Raw genomic sequence first — 20759 nt, forward strand, 5'->3', positions numbered from 1 at the left:
TTGAAGATGTGCTCCACTATCCTGCACAGCTGGTCTGCACAGGATTTGAGGAGCCTGGAGTGGATGCCATCAGGACCAGTTGTTTAATTTTAATGTAATGCCACGTTCACACCGGGCGCGCCGCGAGCGACATCAGCGACAGGTTGCCATGTAATCCCTATGGAAGGATGCGTTTTGGCGCCAAGCCGCGCAGCGCGACGCGATGGACGCGAATGAAGCGACGCAAGTGAAGCTATTTTGAGCGATTGGCGCATTTGTGGCACGATATTGCGTCACGTCGCGTTGCCCTCCTCCCCAAGTTGAAAAATCTGAACTTTTTTGTCTTGTCGCACCGCGATGACCAATCAGGGACTGAATATGTAGTGATGTGGAGATGTTTGGAGTTTGACTGAGTTGGATGTCAACATGTCCTGTCTCTGGTAGCCAGCCTGTGAGCAGGACTTATGTCCCTTTTGTCTTTTATTTCACAATTATGACCGAGTTTGGAGGAAGAGCAAGTAGCAGCCCCACAGCAGGGGAGCGGAGTTTCTTTTTTTTTTGTAATGTGCGAGCGCGAGCGAATCATCCATGATTATTTTATTTATTAACTACACAGATGTATAATAAAGCAAATGGTGACTGGTTTCTAAACACAATTTTGACAGAGTTTTTGGAGCGAGGAGCAGCCCCGCAGCAGGGGGAGCCGGAGGTTTTTTTTTTGTTTTTTTTTTATTGTTTACATGTGCGCGCGTGAATGGGACAAGAGGTCCTCAAACTGGGTCCTGCAGAGACGGAAGGACCGCTGAAAGAGGCCGTCATTCAGACACAGCTCCTGCAGCAAATAATGATACTCCCCGAATTGGGAACGTCTCATGACGTTTGTCTGCTTTCCACAACAGCTAGCTCCGTGTGATCAAGATCTGTCATGTTTACTTGACTGACAACCGGAGCCGGCGAGCAGAATGGAAGCTCCTCCTATTTGATGATGCATTGGGGCGAATTTTTGCAGTGAAAGCAGAGCGACACACTGGGCGATTGTGGCGCGTCCGTCACCACGTGACCGAAGCGAATTTGTGGCGTCTGGTCGCGCCCGGTGTGAACGCGACATAAGAGCGAATGTGTTATCTTTGAATTATCCCTGCAAAACTTTGTTGCCAGCTATCTCCGGGGTCAGAGAAGAGTTGATTACATTTTGGTGGTGCCAGTCTCTCAGATTGTTTTGTTGTCTTTAGTACTGTGAGATATGAGTTTTTCCAAACCCGCTTTATGATGTCACTAAGGTCAATAGATGTTTTGCTGGCAAACAGACTTTTGGGCATCACTGAAGGTGTGTGACTGATTAAAGATTAAGTTGATCTAGATCCAGTGCAATATCTTTTATCTATTTATTTCCTTTTATCTCTCAACACCTGGTCAGCTATTGGATTCATTCAATTTTAACCACTTATCTGGGTCAGGGTCACATGTTTTTGGATCAGTGAGTGAAAGATTGTATAACAAGCAGTTGCTATTTTAAATTGATTTTTTTTTTTTGCATTTGCTATGTATGCGTCTGCATAGATTCATGCAGGTGGCTATGCAGAAATCAGCATAATAACAAAGTAAAGAAAATGTGATCCAGTGGGGCGGGGAGAGAAAAGCTGAGTAATAATAAATATTTGATTCATGCCACAATTAAGGATAATAAACATGTTAATAACTTGTCTTATTTTTGGTTTTATCATGCACACATACTTTACGCTCCAGTTCACAGCTCAGTTCCCCCACAGTTATACACAGCAGTACTGTGAGAGCAGTCCTGGCCTGGTTTGACTGTGTTTTTCCTTCATTTCTGCCATGCCTCTCTTGCTCTAACTAAATGTAAGGTCCAGAATGAAGAAAGTGTAATCCTGTTCTTGGTTGTGTGGACGGTGACAGAGATTACCCGATATTCCTACTACACATTCAACCTGCTCCACCACCTGCCGTACTTCATCAAATGGGCCAGGTGTTGTTGCTAATGCACAAGGCGTGGATGAGCATGAATTGTGTTGGCTGTTGTATCCGAGTGCGGTGTCTGCTTTTTGTTAATTCATTTTTGGTGTGATTCCCTCTCAGGCCTAGACATGCTTTAGGTCAGTCAATAATATAAAGATGTGTATTAATTTTCAGAGAGCAAATTCTTGTGTGTCTACTTGTTTGCTTTCTCAAACTACTAACATTGCACCTTGATATTGTTAATGACAGCCACAGACCAGTAGATGAATTTATTATTTTAAAATTATGATATTTACCAAAGATTTAGTAAACACACACACACTTTTATTGTTCAGCTGGTGAGTCTCTTCAGTTGTAAACTATCATTTTAATTTGTGCCAAGAAGTTTGTTTTTGGCCAAATGTAAGAACTAGAAGAGACAGACAATTGTGAAAGGTGTACATGCTTTGAGCACAAGTATTTTGAGGAAATGCATAAACTGGTTGTGTTACTTGGCAAGTGTAGCATCTATCCTTTACGTGGATCGGGGAGCACCCAATTTTCAAGTCTTTCATCCTTAAGACACTTTCATTGTTCAAGAATAACCAGTACTCCTATATTGTAATATTAAGCTCCTTGGCATTGTTTTTGTTTTGAATTAATGCACAGCCACCTTTTAGAACAAAAGTGGTGCTTTGGGACTCAGGACTCTGAACTTTGGCATAGTATATGCACTTTGATAATTATGAAGGATTGTCTACATTCTTCAGTTGGAGAGCTGACAGCTATGGAAATGTTTTATCATCTCCACCTGGCTTCCAGATCACTTCCTCGCCTGTTCCTTGCCTCTTTCTTTTGCCTCCTTCTCCATTCTGAAGGATACATTTACTCACCGTTTTCATCATGGCTTAATTGCTGACATCAGTCGTCATGACTGTTTTCATGGAATTCCTGCGCACAGTCTCCTTTGGGATCATCTGTACTTTCCATCCTTTGTCCCTGCACTCTTGGATTTAAAGTTGAGAACTTCTCCATGATCTTCTTCACATTACTATAATCACTATAACATTTTATTTCGCTGTCTTAAGTGGACTGCAGTATGTGTAACCTACACAAACTGAAGCAAACTGAATTTCATCTTCTCAATTACGGTTGGTTTCATCCCCTTCCTAACAAATATGGTTTACTTACTACATTTGTCCCTGCTGATGCCTTCTACTGTTCCCGCTCCAGTGGGTAGCTGAAGAGTGACAGTGCTTGCTCACCTATGATGTGACAGTCTGTTTGTACATGGCTTTGCGTCAGTCGCTCAACTGAAATTGTCGTTGACAAGAACATCAGCTGTACACACCCATTGATTGCTATCCAACACACATGCGGGCATTTCACAGGTCACAGAGGGTTATGACAGTCCTGTCAGCAGAGTGGTAAATTCTGTCATATCTGTGTTAAATGTCTTGTAGAGGCCCATTTTATTCTGTCCTGTTGTTATGATTTTTTTTGTTTTGTTTTTACCTTTTTCATTGAATAGCACAACTCCTCCTGTCCCAACCCTTCATGTCTGTCTTTAACTACAGCGGAGATGCCAGGCCCCCGGGGAGAGTCTCATGTTCAGCTGCTTCTGTTTGTAAGACTCCCTCTCTTTTGGTCATGGAATGTTTACCCATCAAGTCTTTCACATCCGCGAAGACATTTCTGTGAGCCTCTTCTGCATTCTGGACTAAATACAGGATCACTGTCAGTCTGAGTCATGGTGTTTACTGTCTGAGAAAAATTGTTCTCATCCAACAAGTCCTGCCTGCTCACATTAGCACAGTGACTTGTATTTGTGGTGGTTAAACAGTCGTACCAAGGAGACCTGAGTGGTGTACTAAGAAGTGATTTTAATAGGTTAGTGCTGTATGCTGAGGCTAAAGCAGCGATTTTAAGGGATATACTGTAAATGTGGCTGTCTTAATCTGGCTAGATGACTGAACCAGGTTATGTTTGTGGCATAAATTACCAGAGTTTCAGAAGAAATGTCTTATTGTGTCCTGTGATGCAACATGTCATCTCTGTTTTGCAGATGCATCAATATCGCATGCCTGTTACAACTGATTTATTTGGAACAAATGCAGCATCTCTTTTCAAAATTGTGTAGTTTCTCCTGAACAGGTGCGATTTTCATGGCAGTCTCTTCACAGGCCTTTTTGATATCATAATTTATAATCAAATATTAGGATAGTTTCCTTCTTAATAAAATTATTCTTTTTATGACTTGCATTTTTTTATGTTTAATATAAAAACAAAACACCAAAACATACAAAATGCATTCTTCCCCAACAGAGAAACCCCCTCCCTGCCCCCACCTGCAACAAAGAAGGGTCATCTTATCTAGAAAAAAAAAAAAAACACGGGGTTGCTATGTGTCTCTTAATCGAACCTGTAAAGAAATTCACCAAAATAGGTCCATCGTGTCACAACAAATAACACCTGTAAAGGAAAGTAACATCAACAAACATGAAAAAGCAAATAAACAAAACAGGACAAGGAATAATAAATTATAATCCCATAAACATCATATCTCCATCATATTCATAGCAATTCCTGAGCATCCCCACCTTATTTTTTTTTTACTTTGTGACTGATAGAGTGTCAAGATAGACGCCCCACTTCAAAAGGTAGTTTTCTATTCTGTTTTGCATCCTCTGTGACATACTTTCATATGCAGCCATTTTGCCTAATTCAGTCATCCAGTTCTGGATGGTTGGAGGTTCACCATGTTTCTTCCAGTTCCTCAGAATAATCTGTCGTCCAGTCATGCTTCCAGGATTTTAGTGGCTGATGGAAAGCAGACAGCACTTTACAGTCTCCTAATGTATATAGCTTAGGACAAAGCCCAAAATATCCTTTTAGGACTTTAACAATGTAACCGTGAATTTTTATCCATTATTGATTAATCTTAGGACCTGAGCAATAGAATATATGTACCATCATACCTTCTTCCACACCACACTTCCAGAAATTATTTGAATCTTTTAAACCAACTCTGAAGAGCCTACTTGGGGTCCAATAAAATTGGTGATGAATCTTAAATTGAATAAGCCTAACCTTTAAGTCCCAAAACATTGTTCAGGAATTTCCACAAACCTTATCCCATTCCTGTTATATATTACCCTATGTCTCCTTCCCAGGAAAGTCTTAAGACCAAGATTCCTATCTCCCCCTCATATTCCATCAGCATGCTATAATACTTATATGCTTCATGACCTTTACCCCGTACTTAGAGGATTTTATCTAGCTTATCTGCTGGTTTTGGGGATGTAAACTTGACTCATAAATCCACTGTAGTACCTGGTGCAGTTAAAGATATCTCCAGAATTAGTTTGCAATCTTGTTTAAGGTCATCAGATGTTTTAAATCTAATCTTACTGTATACATTTTCTAGTACAATAATGCCTCTTTCTACCCAGTCCTTCCAAATGAATACAGTTGTATGTAAAATTTTGGGCACCCCTGATGACTTCCAAGATTTTCCTTTATAGATCAATGGTTGTCTGGATCAGCAATTTCAGTTAAATATATCATATAGCAGACAAACACAGTGATATTTGAGAAGTGAAATGAAGTTTATAGGATTTACAGAAAGTGTGCAATAATTATTTAATCAAAATTAGGCAGGTGCATAAATTTGGCCACCCCAACAGAAAAAATACATCAGTATTTAGTAGATCCTCCTTTTGCAGAAATAACAGCCTGTAAACACTTCCTATAGCTTCCAGTGAGAGTCTGGATTGTGGTTGAAGGTATTTTGGACCATTCTTCTTTATAAAACATCTCAGGTTTGTTGGTTTCCGAGCATGAACAGCCCGCTTAAAATCACACCACAGATTTTCAATAATATTCAGGTTTGGGGACTGAGATGGCCATTCCAGAACATTGTACTTGTTCAACTGCATTAATGCCTTAGCAGATTTTGAGCAGTGTATAGGGTCGATGTCTTGTTGAAAGATCCGGCCCCGGCGCAACTTCAACTTTGTCACTGATTCATGAACATTGTTCTCAAGAATCTGCTGATTATTGACTGGAATCCATGTGACCCTCAAATTTAACCATATTCCCAGTACCTACACTGGCCACACAGCATGATGAAACTACCTCCAAATTTTACTGTAGGTAGCAAGTGTTTTTCTTGGAATGCTGTGTTCTTTTTCAGCCATACATACCGCCCCTTGTTATGTCCAAATAATTCAGTTTTAGTTTCATCAGCCCACAGCACCTAATTATGAAGCTGGCTTGTCCGAATGCGCTTTAGCATACCTCAAGCCACTCTGTTTGTGGCGTGTATGCAGAAAAGGCTTCCTCTGCTTTACAGCATCATACAGCATCTCTTTGTGCAAAGTGCGCAGTATAGTTGAATGATGCACAGAGACACTATCTGCAGCAAGATCATGTTGTAGGTCTTTGGAGCAGGTCTGTGGGTTGACTGACTGTTCTCACCATCCTTCACTTCAGCTTATCTGAGATTTTTCTTGGCCTTCCATTTCGGGCCTTAACTAGTACTGTGCCTGTGGTCTTCCATTTCCTCACTATGTTCCTCACAATGGAAACTGACAGCTGAAATCTCTGAGATAGCTTTTTGTATCCTTCCCCTAAACCATGATGTTGAACAATCTTTGTTTTCAGGTCATTTGAGAGGTGTTTAGAGGCTCCTATGTTGCCACTCATTAGAAGAGAAAGAGGGGAAACATTTGCAAATGGCCACCTTAAATACCCTTTCTCATTATTGGATTCACCTGTGTAAGGAGGGTCAATGAGCTTACCAAACCAGTTTTGTGTTCCAATATTTAGTGCTAAATGTATTCAAATCAAAAATATGACAAGGGTGCCCAAATTTATGCATCTGCTTAATTTTGTTTAAATAATTATTGCTCACTTTCTGTAAATGCTGTAAACTTTATTTCACTTCTCAAATATCAGTGTGTTTATCTGCTATATTTAACTGAATTTTCTGATCCAGATAACCAATGATTTATAAAGGAAAATCATGGAAATTATCAGGGGTGCCCAAACTTTTGCATACAACTGTATTTTTTTTTAATTACTATTAATGTTTAATTTAGAATTTAGTCATGTAGTGCCATTGTTTAAATGAGGGTCAAAATCCATCAGCCTGAGATCCCTCTCCATACTCCTTTAAGGTGAAATATGATTGGATAGGTCCTGTTATGTATAGATAGTACAGCGGAGAACGGGGACGGGAGCTGGCACAGAATACTCTATACCGTGCCATTGGGGGGGTTCTTTCTGGAGGTAAACCCCAGTGTGCCAAGTGCCTTAGAGTAAATGCATAGTAATAATATAATAAATTTGGAAGTCCTAATCCTCTGTTGTTGACTGGTCCTTGTAGTTCTTTCATATTCATATGTGCTCATTTCTCATTCCACAGAAATCCTATAAATATATTGTTAAAACATTTGAAGTAACTGTCTGAGATATTTAATGGCCGAGAGCGAAACAGATAATTAATTCTCCTGGGGATGCAGTTAATTTTAATAACATTAACTATTCCCCATAAAGACAGATGCAGTGACGACCAAAATTTCACATCAATATACAGTCCCTGTATCAAGGGGTCAAAATTAGGGAATAAACCTGTTGTGTCTGATTTGTGGTCAGTGCTGGATTTTACGGCCGCAAATTGAGTTTTACCAGCTCTGCTAACGCGTCGCCAGTAAAATGGATATTTGTGACCTTAATCCAACATTAACATCCGCAAATCATCAGACACACGGGGGTTATTCCCATTCTAATCCAGTTCCATCATTTGCACGGATTATTTTTCTGTAAGTAATTCGCTCGGCAAAGTTTACCGTAGCAACAGTGTTGTTTCTCCCGCTCTCAGCTGACAGCGCTGTTATTGACATCTGCACAGCAGCGCGGTCAGGGCACGGAGTAATACATCAAATGTGAAACAGTTGAATATTTTGCCACAGTCAACGCAGTATTTTATGGTCTGAAATCAAGGGATGCACCGATGCCGATACCAGTGTCTGGTATCGGCCCGGTCCCGTATGCATTTACTTGTACTTGTTATTATAAAACTGCTCCAATACTGGACACCCGATCCCCCTTTACAGCAGCGTGATGTCAACCTCTCAAATGTGTTTGTATTGTTGGTTGATCGCGGCAGCCTGTGGGCAGGCAGAGGTCGCAGCTTTACAAGGTTAATCAAGTGATTCTAGATGTGAATTTACTCATTTGCTTTGCTCGTTCGGAGTTGGCTGGCAGTTTAGCGAAGCGCTGGTCAGTAGTCAGCAGATACCGCTGCTCCCCTCTTTTAGCTCCAGGTGATGACGTAGCATGTGGGCTTGCGGATTTGAAATGTTTCCAAAGTACTTGACTTTCATTTTGCAGATTTTGCACACTGCATAATTCATGTCAAGCTCCTTCTTACGCAGCAAATAATAAAATCCAAAATGCGCCCAAACATTTGCCTTCAGCAAAGATGGTGCTGGCTGAATTAGCTCTTCGTCCGCCATGCTAAGCTGTAGCTCACGAATGTTTGAAGCATGCCAGACCCTCCCTTCGCGGGGACGCTGTAGTGCGGAAGCCGTTGCCTGACAAACAGTACACGCAGCGAGTAAGCAAGAAAATGTTTTAAAAAATGCTTTTTAAAAATTGATTCTTGGACATTTTGGTTCGATTCAGCATCGTAATAAATAAGAATCGCGTGTATAAGAATCGGACGTGTATCGATTTTTTCCACCCCTAATAAACAATGTAGATTATAAATTGTAAGTTTTACTGTTACAGTACTGTCCACATATAAATATGAGGTCAAGAAAGATGTCTATTTTATTTTTTTATAAAACAAGTTTATTGAAGTCAAGAAAGGGTGACTATAAAGTCTGTATTGGCAAAACTGGTCATCCTTTTCATGTTGAGGTTGCACGGGGTGTTGTCTGCAGCTGCTGAAAGTAACTAATAAAGTAACTAGTAATCTAACTTAGTTCCTTTTAAAATTGAGTAATCAGTTAAGTAACTTTTTCAAGTAGTAATCAGTAATTGGATTACTTTTTCAAAGTAACTGTGGCAACACTGGTGCTTACAGACATAAGTAAAGTTAGTGATGGACAGTTTCAGTTTAGTTATTGGTGTTGTATATTTTGTAGTGCTGAAGTTCACAGGTTACATTTCGTTGAGTTGTCTGCCAGTGTCATGTTTGTTAAGAATAGGGTTGGTATTGAGAACCGGTTCTTTTCGAGTATCATTAAGAAATTATTCGATCCACCAATATCAATAGCCTTTTTGCTTAAAGATTCCCTTATCTGTCCTTCAGAGCAGCCACTGTTTTTGAGGGTGTTTCTCAGGAAAATGATCATTCCTCTATGTTGAATACAGACGCTGCAGCAGCTCTGTAATCAACCTTTTCTGCAGCTCGAGACCACTTTGAAGCGTGAACTAATGAAGCAATGCTTCAATCCACTAGCTCGTTGGTTCTTTGATTCGCTGCTCTTCAGAAACGGCAAGTCCGCATCTTAACCCCTCTCAAAGCCATTAAAGTATTGTGAGTCACTTTTGTGTGGATTATAGTCACTAACTGGGATTCATGTGTTGTTGCAGTCAAGAAACGAGAATCGTCCTCCGTTCCGTTGGCACAGCTCCAAACTCTGTGCTGCTCTCTGCCGAGACAGTCTGGTCAGAATTAATAACTTCAAAATGAATTGCCGCTTTAAATAAAATGACACCTCTTACAAACGTAATACAGACAAGAAACTACAATCGACAAACTTTTTCCTCCCAAAATGAGACGTCCTGCATTCTTTATAAATTACATCCTGACATGCAGCGTAGCCAGCTAGCTGCAAGAGCTCAGCTCAGATGTATGGAGTAACATTCATGTCAATAATGTCTGAAAGGAAATTTCAATAAAATTTCAATTTAATCGGCTTATAAAGCGCCAAATAACAACAAAAGCCGTCTCAGTGTGCCTCACATAGAACAGTTCAACAATAAAAATTTAAATAAATAAAAATTTAAAAATTAAAATACATAATTAAAAACAGAAGTAAAAGAATAAAACTGATAAAAAATAAAATCTATTCATAAGAAAGAATTAAAAACAGGCTTTAACTCTTGACTTAAAAATGTCCACGGACTCCGACTGCCTCACGGTTGCAGGAAGACCGTTCCACAGAGCGGGTGCATGGTAAGAAAAAGCTCTTTGACCTGCTGACATAGAAAACCTGTAAAGCCTACTTTTAGTACACAAAAAATTCACAAGAGGTATCGATAAGGAATCGGATTGATAAGCGGAATCGATAATGGTACTGATAAAATCTTATTGATACCCATCCGTAGTTAAGAAACAGTTAATGTTAAAGGATAATTTGTTGTAGTCAAAAAGCGAAGTTACATGATTTTAGTGAAATGTGGAGTTGCGTCAGGAAGGGCATCCGGCGTAAAACCTGTGCCATTTCAACATGAAGATCCACCTTGGATTTGCTGTGACGACCCCGAGTGCAAACAAGGGAGCAGCCGAAGGGACTTACTTACGTTTGTAAACTAAAACAAAGCTAATGATACTGGTAGCAGTTATAGTCAAAAAGTAAGGAACAACTGATGAATAAGACATTTTGAAAGTCATCATAAGCCTGTAATGGTATCACTAATTATTCATATCGGTACTCTGTATCGACGAGTACCCAAGTGTAAGTATTCGTACTTGTACTCAGTCTGGGGAAAAAAAAAAAGTGGTATCGGTGTATCCCCACTTAAATCTCATGATTAACCAGTCAGATTTGCCGAACAAATGTAATTGGATTAGAATTCACCTTAATAATGTCCTTTGATTTAGAGGGGAAGAATACAAAGATATTTTAGCCCCTGCTTAGGCCATCTAAATCTACCATCCTGAAACACTGCAGATGGACAAAACCTTGTTAAAAGAAGAGCTTCGGATTTGTCCCAATTTACCTTTATCCCGAGATATTCGAATAGGTGCTAATTGTGATACCATATGGTCTGATACCAGTAACAATACATTGAACATCATTAATTTGGGAATAGAGCCATTATACACCGCTCCCTGAAAATGATCATCACCCCTGAATGCAGACGCCAGAGGCTTCATCACCAAGCAAAAGAGTAGGGAGCTAAGAGGTGAACCTGGCGTGTACCTTCAGGTCCACTATACAGTAGGCATATCCACTTTATAAAAATTTCTCCAAAACCAAAAATTTCTAGAGTTCTGCATAGAAATCCCCATTCTGCGCTTTCAAACGCCTTTTCAGCATCAAGCAATACAGCAGCAGTTGGCAAACTAGAATCTGAGACTGTCCACATAATGTTAATGAAATGTCTGTTGTCTGCAGAGCTGCATCCCTGAATGAAACCCACCTTATCTTTGTGCACTACAGAGGTTATTATCTCTTCCAGTGTGTTTGCAAGTTTGGACCAAATCTTTGCATTTAATGAAATAAGGGAAATTGGACTGTTCTTACAGTAGCACAGATCCTTCTCCTTATTCAGAACCACTGTTATCAAAGCTTTTGATTGAGTAGCAGGTAATTCCCCCTTTACAAATGCTTCATTATATATACTAGTAACTAGAGTAACTAATGGTGTCAGTTTAGTGGCAAGGAATTTAAAAGTACAATTTCACCATTTTGTTGAGGCAGCCATGTGTGCTACTACTTTGATTTATCCTCTGAAGTTCAGTTTTAATCTTGAAGCGTCAGCTATATTTTCTGCATGTTGTTGAAATGGCATTTCAACTTTTTTCCACAAAATTTTGATCTTGTTCTCAAATTGCATATACTGTCATCACAGTCTACTGTGGCTTGAATTCAGTTTTTGGGGGTCATCTAACAAACTCTGCAGCCCCTAGATCCAAAAAGCACAATGTTGCTTTCTTCAGTCCACAAAATGTTGCAGCATTTTTCTTTGGCCAGTCATTATGTTCTTTGGCAAATTGTAAACTCTCAACATGTCGTTTTTTTCCAACAATGGGACTTTGTGGGGGCTTGTTGCCCATAACTTGGCTTCACATAGGTGTCTTCTAATTGTTACAGTACTCACAGGTAACTTTAGACCTCCTTTGGTCACCTGGAGCTGAGCCTTCACACAGAGTGCGAATTTGGTCTATTTGCGCATAAAATGCGCATGCAGCAGGAATCGTATGCAAAACGTGTAGAATCGTAGTTGCTTCTAATGCCTCGTACACCTGTTGCTACAACTATTTGCGCACACTAGCTGACAGTCAAAGACAGAGTGTGCGCTGTACGAGCCCATTGAACCCTCTTGCGGCAGGTGTCGGCCAAATTCCAGGTGACACGCACAAACATCTAACACCGCTCGCATGACACTTAGAAAATGTGTGGCCATTCGTACTGTCATCACGAAAGTCTGCAGACAATCGCTGTTGTGCTGGCAGTGAAATTTGTCTAAGTGCCCCACGAGTGTGGATTTGGTGTGTGCACTGAACTGCCAGGAGGTGTGGCCACCATCAGAAGCGGCTGTGGAGATCTGTCATTCTGGACATCCCAGCTAGACAACACATACTGTGTTTTGACAGATATGGACTAACAACTGCCCACTGTGACGCGTGTGTCTGCTTGCTGTCATCACGTGGACATAAATAAAAACATATTGCTGTGGCGACTGGCTCCAGTGAGCGCGCGTGCACGCTGCAGCCAGTTGACAGGCTGCCCCCAGGTTGAAACGGACTGTCAGATCATAACACGCAGCGGGCAATCTGACTGTCACATCACCCACCATACGTGTCGGGCAGGACACGCGCCAGGTGTGGACATGATGAGACGAGTGAATTGCTTCTCATTCATGTCATTTCATGACTGTACATCTGTGACCATGGGTCATCTACAGAGGAGCAGACAGATCATTTTTGGGTGACATGTATTTTTTATTTTCACAGCAGTTGCGCGATGTGGTTACACATGGCACTGCTGATCGCACTGTGTTCCAGCGTGCATGAAACCATTGCAACATGTATTTTTAATTTTTTTTAATTTATTTTTTCTTCACAGCAGCTGCGCGCTGCTGGCACTGTGTTCCCGCATGCCCGAACTGTCGCACCGGCATCGTGCACGCCTGCCCGTCGGCGCAATGTTTTGTGGTGCGCTCATACGAGCTGTTCCGACAGGAGTTGCCCTGAGTTGTACATATTCACACTATGTGTGAATGTGCCCTTGTGTTTTCCCCTCTCCAGTTAACTTTTTAATCAAAGTACGCTGTTATTCTGAACAGTGTCTAGAACGACCCAGCTTTGCTCAGATTTTCAGAGAGAAATGCACAACAACCAGCATGTGTGCTTTTACTGCTACTAAGTCTGTTAAAAGTGGCATAAAAGCTGTTGAGACAGTCTGAGGTGTTGCCTCTGACCTCCATGTCAGAGTTTCCCCTGTAGTTAGTGACTGATTGGATTCCCTGTTGTTGACTAGGTAGAAGCCTTCAAGTTTTTGAGAAGTTTTTTAGCTGTTCTGATGCGCAACTCATAACGGGTTCATTTATATTTTTCGTTGTCTCTTGACTTGTAAGCCACATGTCTGTTCCCAATTTTCTTGCAGGCATTTGAGTTACACCATGATTTGGGAAAGCACGGACAGTTCTGGAGGGATGCAGCTGAACGTGCACCAGCTGATGTAATTGCTAACTGTCTCTGTATATTGGCTGTGGCTTCTTTGAATACTGTCATATCTGTTAGCTCTAAACAGCTCTTCAGATTTGCCAGTGCATTGTCAGACCAGGTATTGGTGGTTCTGATTGTGACCTCGTCAGCTTTCAGCCGTTTGATGTAAGTGGGTTTCAGAAGGACTGCCAAATGATCGGATTTGCCGAAGTGGAGTTTGGGCTCTGCTTTGTATACATTCAACCTTGTAAACCTGCAAGATATTCTCCCCAAGTTCCACCAGCATGTAAACACCGCCACACGAGGGGAACACACGCTGGACAAAGTGTATACAAATATACGTGGAGCTTACAGAGCAGCCCCCCGCCTCGGCGCCTCAGACCACATCTCACTCCTCATGCTTCCTGCTTACAGTCCAGTGTTGAAAAGCAGGGACACCATCACAAAGACCATCTCTGTGTGGCCAACTGGTGCTGGGTCCATGCTTCAAGACTGTTTTGAGACCACCGACTGCCAAATGTTCAGAGCGGCTGCAACAACAGGGAGCAATGTGGACCTGGAGGAATACTCATCGACTGTGCACAGCTACATCCTGAGCTGCACAGACAATGTGACCACCTCCAAGACCATCACCATCAGGCCAAACCAGAAACCCTGGATGACCGGAAAGGTGCACTCCCTGCTGAAAATTAGTGATGCTGCATTCAGAGACAGCGATGCAACAGCACTCAGAGCAGCCAGAAGGAACCTGTTGGTGGGAATAAAAAGAGCTAAGTCCACACATGTCCTCAAGGTTCAAGGCCACCTCCGATCCAATGACCCACGGAGCATGTGGAAGGGCATCAAATGCATTACAGACTACAAAAACAATGTAGCACAGTGCCATGCAGACCCAGCGCTCCCGGACACTCTGAATGCCTTTTATGCGCGTTTTGAGGCGTCCAACACCACCACCCCCTCCTGAGTCCCTCCCTCCCCCAAAGCTCCCCCAGTCAGCAACGTCACTACAGCTGAGGTGAGGAGCGTGCTGCAGAGGATCAACCCCTGAAAGGCCCCAGGCCCTTACGGACTACCAGAGAGGGTCCTAAAAGACTGCACACCAGCTGTCTGAGGGTCTGTCAGATATATTCAACATCTCTCTGTCCCAGGCCAGAGTTCCACCGTGCTTCAAGACATCAAGGATCATCCCTGTGCCAAAGACCTCTGCACCATCCTGCCTCAACGACTACAGGCCAGTTGCACTCAACCCCATCACCACAAAGTGCTTTGAGAGGCTGGTGATGAGGCGCCTGAAGCAGACCATCGATGTGACTGTAGATGAGCACCAGTACGTGTATAGGCAAAACCGGTCCACAGCTGATGCCATCTCCACCGTGGTGCATCAGGCCCTCTACCACACAGAGAACAAGGACTCCTATGTGAGGCTGCTGTTCCTGGACTTTACTTCTGCGTTTAACACCATCATCCCACAGAAACTGGTGTCCAAGCTGGCTGAACTACGAGCCCCCTCAGCACTGTGCAACTGGGTGCTGGACTTTCTGACTGGGAGGCCACAGAGTGTCAGGATCAACACCACCTCATCCTCCACCATCATCCTGAATACTGGCTCACTCCAGGGTTGTGTGGTCAGTCCACTGCTGTACACATTGATGATCTTCGACTGCAGGGCCCAGCACGAGAATAATCTTGTTGTTAAGTTTGCAGATGACACAGCAGTGATCAGGCTCATCAGCCAAGGGGATGAGGCAGTGTACAAGCGAGAAGTGGAGAACCTGACACGGTGGTGCGGAGACAACAACCTCATCCTCAACACCCACAAGACCAAGGAGATAGTTGTTGACTTCTGCAGGTCAGCCCCCACCACCCCCTCCCCCCTTTACATCAGCAGAGCAGCGGTGGAGATCGTCTCCTCCATCAGGTACCTTGGAGTCCACCTCTCCAACACTCACATGTGTCACACCAACACCACGGTGTCATCAAGAAAGCCCATCAATGCCTCTATTTTTTGAGCAAATTGGAAAGGGCCAGACTGAACACAGATGTCCTCAGGTCCTTCTACAGCTGTGCAGTGGAGTGTGTCCTGTCCTGCTGCCTCCCTGTGTGGTATGGTGGCTGCATGGTGGCGGAGAAGAAGGCGCTGCAGCCGGTGGTGAAGTCTGCACAGAAGACCATCGGATGCAGCTTACCGCCCATTGAGGACATCTACAACTTCAGATGTAGAGACAGAGCCACCTGCATCCTGAGAGACTCCACCCACCCTGCGCACGGTCTGTTCACACCCCTTCCCTCTGGAAGGAGGCTGCGCAGCATCCAGGCAAAAACGCCCAGACTGAAAAACAGCTTCTACCCGAATGCTGTCAGACTGTTGAACAGTTCAACATCCACCACCGAACTGTGAACATTACACTAACATGCACATTGTCACTTTTCTTAATGCTGTAAAGCTGCTGCTGCTGCTGACCCTGTGTGTTGTGTATATATATTCTATGGCCACAGGGGTGCGCATATTGTACATTGCAAAAGTTTACAAAGGTTAGGTTAAATTTTCCCAGTTAACTACACCAAGACATGGAGAAACTGCATTTCATTCTGCCTGTAAGGATTGAGTGACAATAAAGTGAGTCTGAGTTTTATTTCTGATATTACAGTAGCAGTGGTCTAGTGTGTGTGTGTATTTTTTTCTCTCTGGTTGGAAAATTAACAAACTGGTGCAGTTTCTGCATGCATTTCCGGAGATTGCAATGATTAAAGTCCCCAAGAGTTATGGTCGGGAATGGGAACAGCTAATAAAACCTAGGACTGAGACTGGCTAGGTAGACCTCCTAAATGCAGGACAGCTCAGATGTGAATGGTGTTAAAAGCATAGTTTTATTAGTTACCAGAGGGAATAAGACAAAGTAAAAAGTGAAGACAGGATGAGGCAAAGGGGATCCCCTTCATAACCAGGTTGAGAACCCCAAAGGAATCCTTCGCAAACAAGGGAGTGCCTCAGGGGTGTCTTTGTCAGAACCCAGAATACAACTGAGGAGTCTCCTTACTTTGCAGCAGGTGAGAGTCAAACACAGACAGAGATAACTGGATGATTTGCTGCCTTCATAAGTGTGAGCATCAACTAAGAAATCCTTCTTCTTAAAAGGAGAGTTTCAACACAAGAAGTCTCTTCATAAAAGGTGAGATAAACACAGAGACTAGATTAAACCAACTGCTTGGAAGTGAAATCCAAAACCAAAAACAGGAGTCAGTCTTTTCTTCTCAATTAAAACAGAGTTAAACCAAAAGTCTTTTCTTCTTAATCAAAACAGGATGCCACACAATGTCTTTTCTTCTTACAGAAAACCAGATTATCCCAAAGACAGGAGTTAACTCAGCAGTTCTTTATTAACGAGTGAGTTCAACTGCGGGATGCAAAAACCACTCAATACTCACAATCCACAGGTCACAGCAGGAAACACTGAGAAAATGAAACAGTCAAGCTGCAACATGCACACATATCATGTATAAACTTACAGAAACAATGGACCCACAACTGAAGACAACCTGGGCTCACTATAAATAGCCTCACTGATTAGTTGCAAGTGCAGACCCAGACAGGTGGTGACAATTACTGACTAATGACATGTAGGGAACCTAACAGAACAGTAGAGGGAGGTAAAACCAAGACAGAGACTAAGAACTGTAGTAATATAACTTAACACCAGAGGGAGAGAGAGTGACACAGAGAAGACATAGAAGAGTGGAGAAAAGACAGAGGAGGACAAAGCAGATAACTGCAACCTGAGGACAGAGAAAGCAGACCAACCCAACTAAGACAGGACCCTATAGGCCTGGACCACAACACCAAGGATGATAAAAGCACTGTTGGGATGAGGTTTTCATGTCCATTTATCTATCATGTCGTGCAGTTTGTTCAGTGCAGTCTCCTCTCTGGCAGAGAGGGGGCATACAATGATGCAATGCAGTTCCCTGGGTAAATACAACCATCTGCACTTTAAAATTGAATATTCCACATCTTCAGAACAGAACTGTGAACTTGGCAGTCGGTGCACCAGGATTGCTTTACCATGATAGCTGGTCCCCCTCCGCAGGTTTTACCGCTCTTCATCGCATCGCGGTCAGCCCTGAACATGGTGTAACCTGCCTGTGTTATGGACTCGTCCGGTGTATTCTCACCAAGCCATGTTTCACAGAAGCCCAGGATGGAACAGTTTTGTGCACAGTGTTGTTCAGTTAAGCGTGCATGCAGGTCGTCCGATTTATTCAAGGATTCAAAAGAATTTTATTGTCATATGCACAAAGGAACATGTTCCATGCACAATGAAATGTGTTTACTGCATTTAACCCATCCTAATTTGCCAGTTAGGAGCAGAAGTCGCCTTTAGGCACCCTGGGAGCAGCTCCAGATGTATGTCCTGCCTTAGGTCAACAGCAGGGCTGAGCAAACCATGACCGGCTTCATGACGACAAATGACACACACAGACACACACATAAGCCGGCCCAGTACATGAACACATATAAAAAGCACACCCAAGGTAAGACTTGGGAAAGAAAAACCTTCATTGCTGCTGCATTGAATCATGCAGCAGCAATGCAGGAAAAAAACCCATCAGCACAATGAACAATGATCACACACAACAACAGGACAAGAGACAACGACCGAGATTTGTGAGAGTCCAGTTATCAGAACACCCGGAGGCCACCTTTAGGCGCCATCAATGGCCTTGCTCATCCGTTCTGGAGGGAGGAAGGGCCCAGCCCTGAACAGTCCACTGTCCGCAGTCAACGTCAGAGCTGGAGAAGCTGAGGGTGGGGGAAGACCAGGGGGGGTGAGGCATGAGCGTTGTTCTTCTCCAGGAGGTTTTTATCACAGCGGCCTTGAAGTGCAACTGTGTTTTGGGAAGCCGAATGAAAATCCAGATTAGCAGACGCCTGAAAGATTCCACAGTCTGAGACAAGTGGCTTCCAATACATCTGAATTAGCAGAGGAGATGTGGTCATTACTGACGATCATTGCGGTTTCCAGTGCAGCGATCCTACCAGAGATGGTTCCCAACGTGCGGTTAACACCCGCCGACTGAGCTGACACTGCCCTTCCAATCGAATCAATCATGTGGGGCAGCCTGGACGGGCCAATTATTGCCACTTCCACTTTCTTAATTTTCTGGTAAACCAGCGCTATGCCCGTTCCACACAGCAGGAACCCGGTCACCACCATGCCAAATATATACACATCTTCGACGTCCTCCACAGACAGCGTGTAAAGGCACATGACCTGCCATTTCCTCCAACTGTCCATCACATAACCCATCACGTGTGTCCCGGCAGGACAGGTCGGGTCCTCCGCTCCCGAATGTCTTGTAGAAAAAATAGTGTCAATTGCGTTCAGAGACCACTTAAACAGATCCATTTTTGCTGTTTCCAGAAGAGCAAAGCTGACAGCCTCACAGACAACACGCCACAGAAGCAGGAAAGATAAGGAGGGAGGGAGAAGAGAAAAATGTGACCGTCTCGGCCGAGAGCAAGGAGGCAAAAAATTATTATTATCCAGAGAATGAACAGAGGAGAGTTAGCCTGCCTTTGCCAACTAGGTAGCTTGGCTTTAAACTGTCTGTGTGCTGCTTGTTGAATGTAATCCCATTTTGTCAGCATGCATGCTTCTGCAGCTGGGAATCCCCACACAGTGGTGTGCGTTTGGATGATGGTGCATGCGAGTGTATTTTTATCCAGAGACTAACTCTAGGTGTTTGAGGTATCAAGAGTGTGACCCTGAGACCACACTGCTGGATTTTAAGGTATCCCTCTATTATGTGTTCCAGATACAACTTCTTCATCGTCTTGTATCCTCTGGGGGTTGTCGGTGAACTTCTGACTATTTCTGCAGCTCTGCCGTTTGTACGCAGATCTGGAATGTACTCTATGAGGCTCCCCAACAAGTATAATGTGTCATTCGACTACTACTACTGCCTCATCATTGTCATGCTGTCCTACATCCCATGTAAGGAGCATTTTCATTCCCATAATTTATGAAAGATGATCTTGATTATGAATGGCCAACCATAGAACAAACCGGAATATATTTTGACAGTTGATTGATCCTCTTTGTTTTTCCATCTCTCCAGTGTTTCCTCAGCTTTACTTCCACATGCTTCGGCAGAGGAGAAAGATGCTTCATGGGGAGGTCATAGTGGAGAAGGATGACTAGAACGGCACCTTCTTAAAAGGATGTTTGAGCCAGCCTGTTTCTGCATCACCCTCTCCCTCTTCCCCGCTTCACCCCCATCTCATCTTTAGCACCATCAGCCGCTGTATCCTTTGCTGCACTGGACCCCAAGAGCTACATTGACAAACTGTCTGAGACCTGGATGCCACCAGGCAGATTCAGATGTTACAGAGACAATCAATGACAGGAAGAATCCACAAAACCATTGGAGTAAATTAATAACATGTTTACAGTGAGGGTGTACGTTTGAGAGAGAAACGTAGTCTTTACAGTGTCTAAGCAGATTAATCCTCTGTCTTTTATTCAAGCATTTGCTTTACTGCACCTTATGGTGCTGAAGCACCACAGAAAGAAACATGCACCAAAAAATTCCAGACAGTCTGAACCTCAGCAGAATCTGAGTGAAATGAGCGCGTCAGTCATGAGTGCATACCTCTGCTAAGGACCACTAACCTGCATCTCTACCCAGATCTGACCACAACACTCATACGCTCCAACTTAAAATATGGCATTGTTTTGTTTTGTTTTGTTTTTCTTTTGAGCTTCTGTCAAGGCTTTAAAAACAAGGCAAATATTTGTTGCAGTGCACAACCTGCTACATTGTGAACAGAATTTTTTACCCCAACATACAAGAACATTCTTTTCCTTTGCATTATGTTGCCATAAATTGGAAAAAAGAGGGTATTCAACTGTAATTTTTTACAGTCTGATCAATATCGATAGTTATCGATAGGTCGATAGTTTACATATGGGCATAAATATCATGGTAATTTAGAGCTTTTAATGATTTGTTTGAACTGTTCTTTTGCCAGGGTGGAATGGTTATACAGCATCTTCTATATTATAGTAGCCAAGTGGCCTCTGTTTGTGTGCGTGTGTGTATGGCTTTGATCACGCAAAAAACGGGGAGAGCTTACATTTGCCGTTTGGTATGCTTATATATTTTGGGTCAAGGATGAACACTGCAAAAATGG

The 20759-nt window shown here is 42.9% G+C and overlaps 1 protein-coding gene across 1 annotated transcript in view; it reads left to right on the plus strand.

The window, feature by feature from the left end:
- The window catches only part of hacd1 (3-hydroxyacyl-CoA dehydratase 1), a 46027-nt gene extending 25987 nt beyond the window's left edge, over positions 1-20040 (plus strand). Inside the window, exons 5-7 of the mRNA XM_034170803.1 lie at positions 1845-1966; positions 19382-19560; positions 19685-20040. Of these exons, the coding sequence (XP_034026694.1) occupies positions 1845-1966; positions 19382-19560; positions 19685-19767 (384 nt within the window). The 3' untranslated portion in view covers positions 19768-20040. The remainder of the gene's footprint in view (positions 1-1844; positions 1967-19381; positions 19561-19684) is intronic.
- The last annotated feature ends 719 nt before the right edge of the window (positions 20041-20759 follow it).

Source organism: Thalassophryne amazonica, chromosome 1 (genome assembly GCF_902500255.1).
Source record: "Thalassophryne amazonica chromosome 1, fThaAma1.1, whole genome shotgun sequence".
NCBI classification, from domain to species: Eukaryota; Metazoa; Chordata; class Actinopteri; order Batrachoidiformes; family Batrachoididae; genus Thalassophryne; species Thalassophryne amazonica.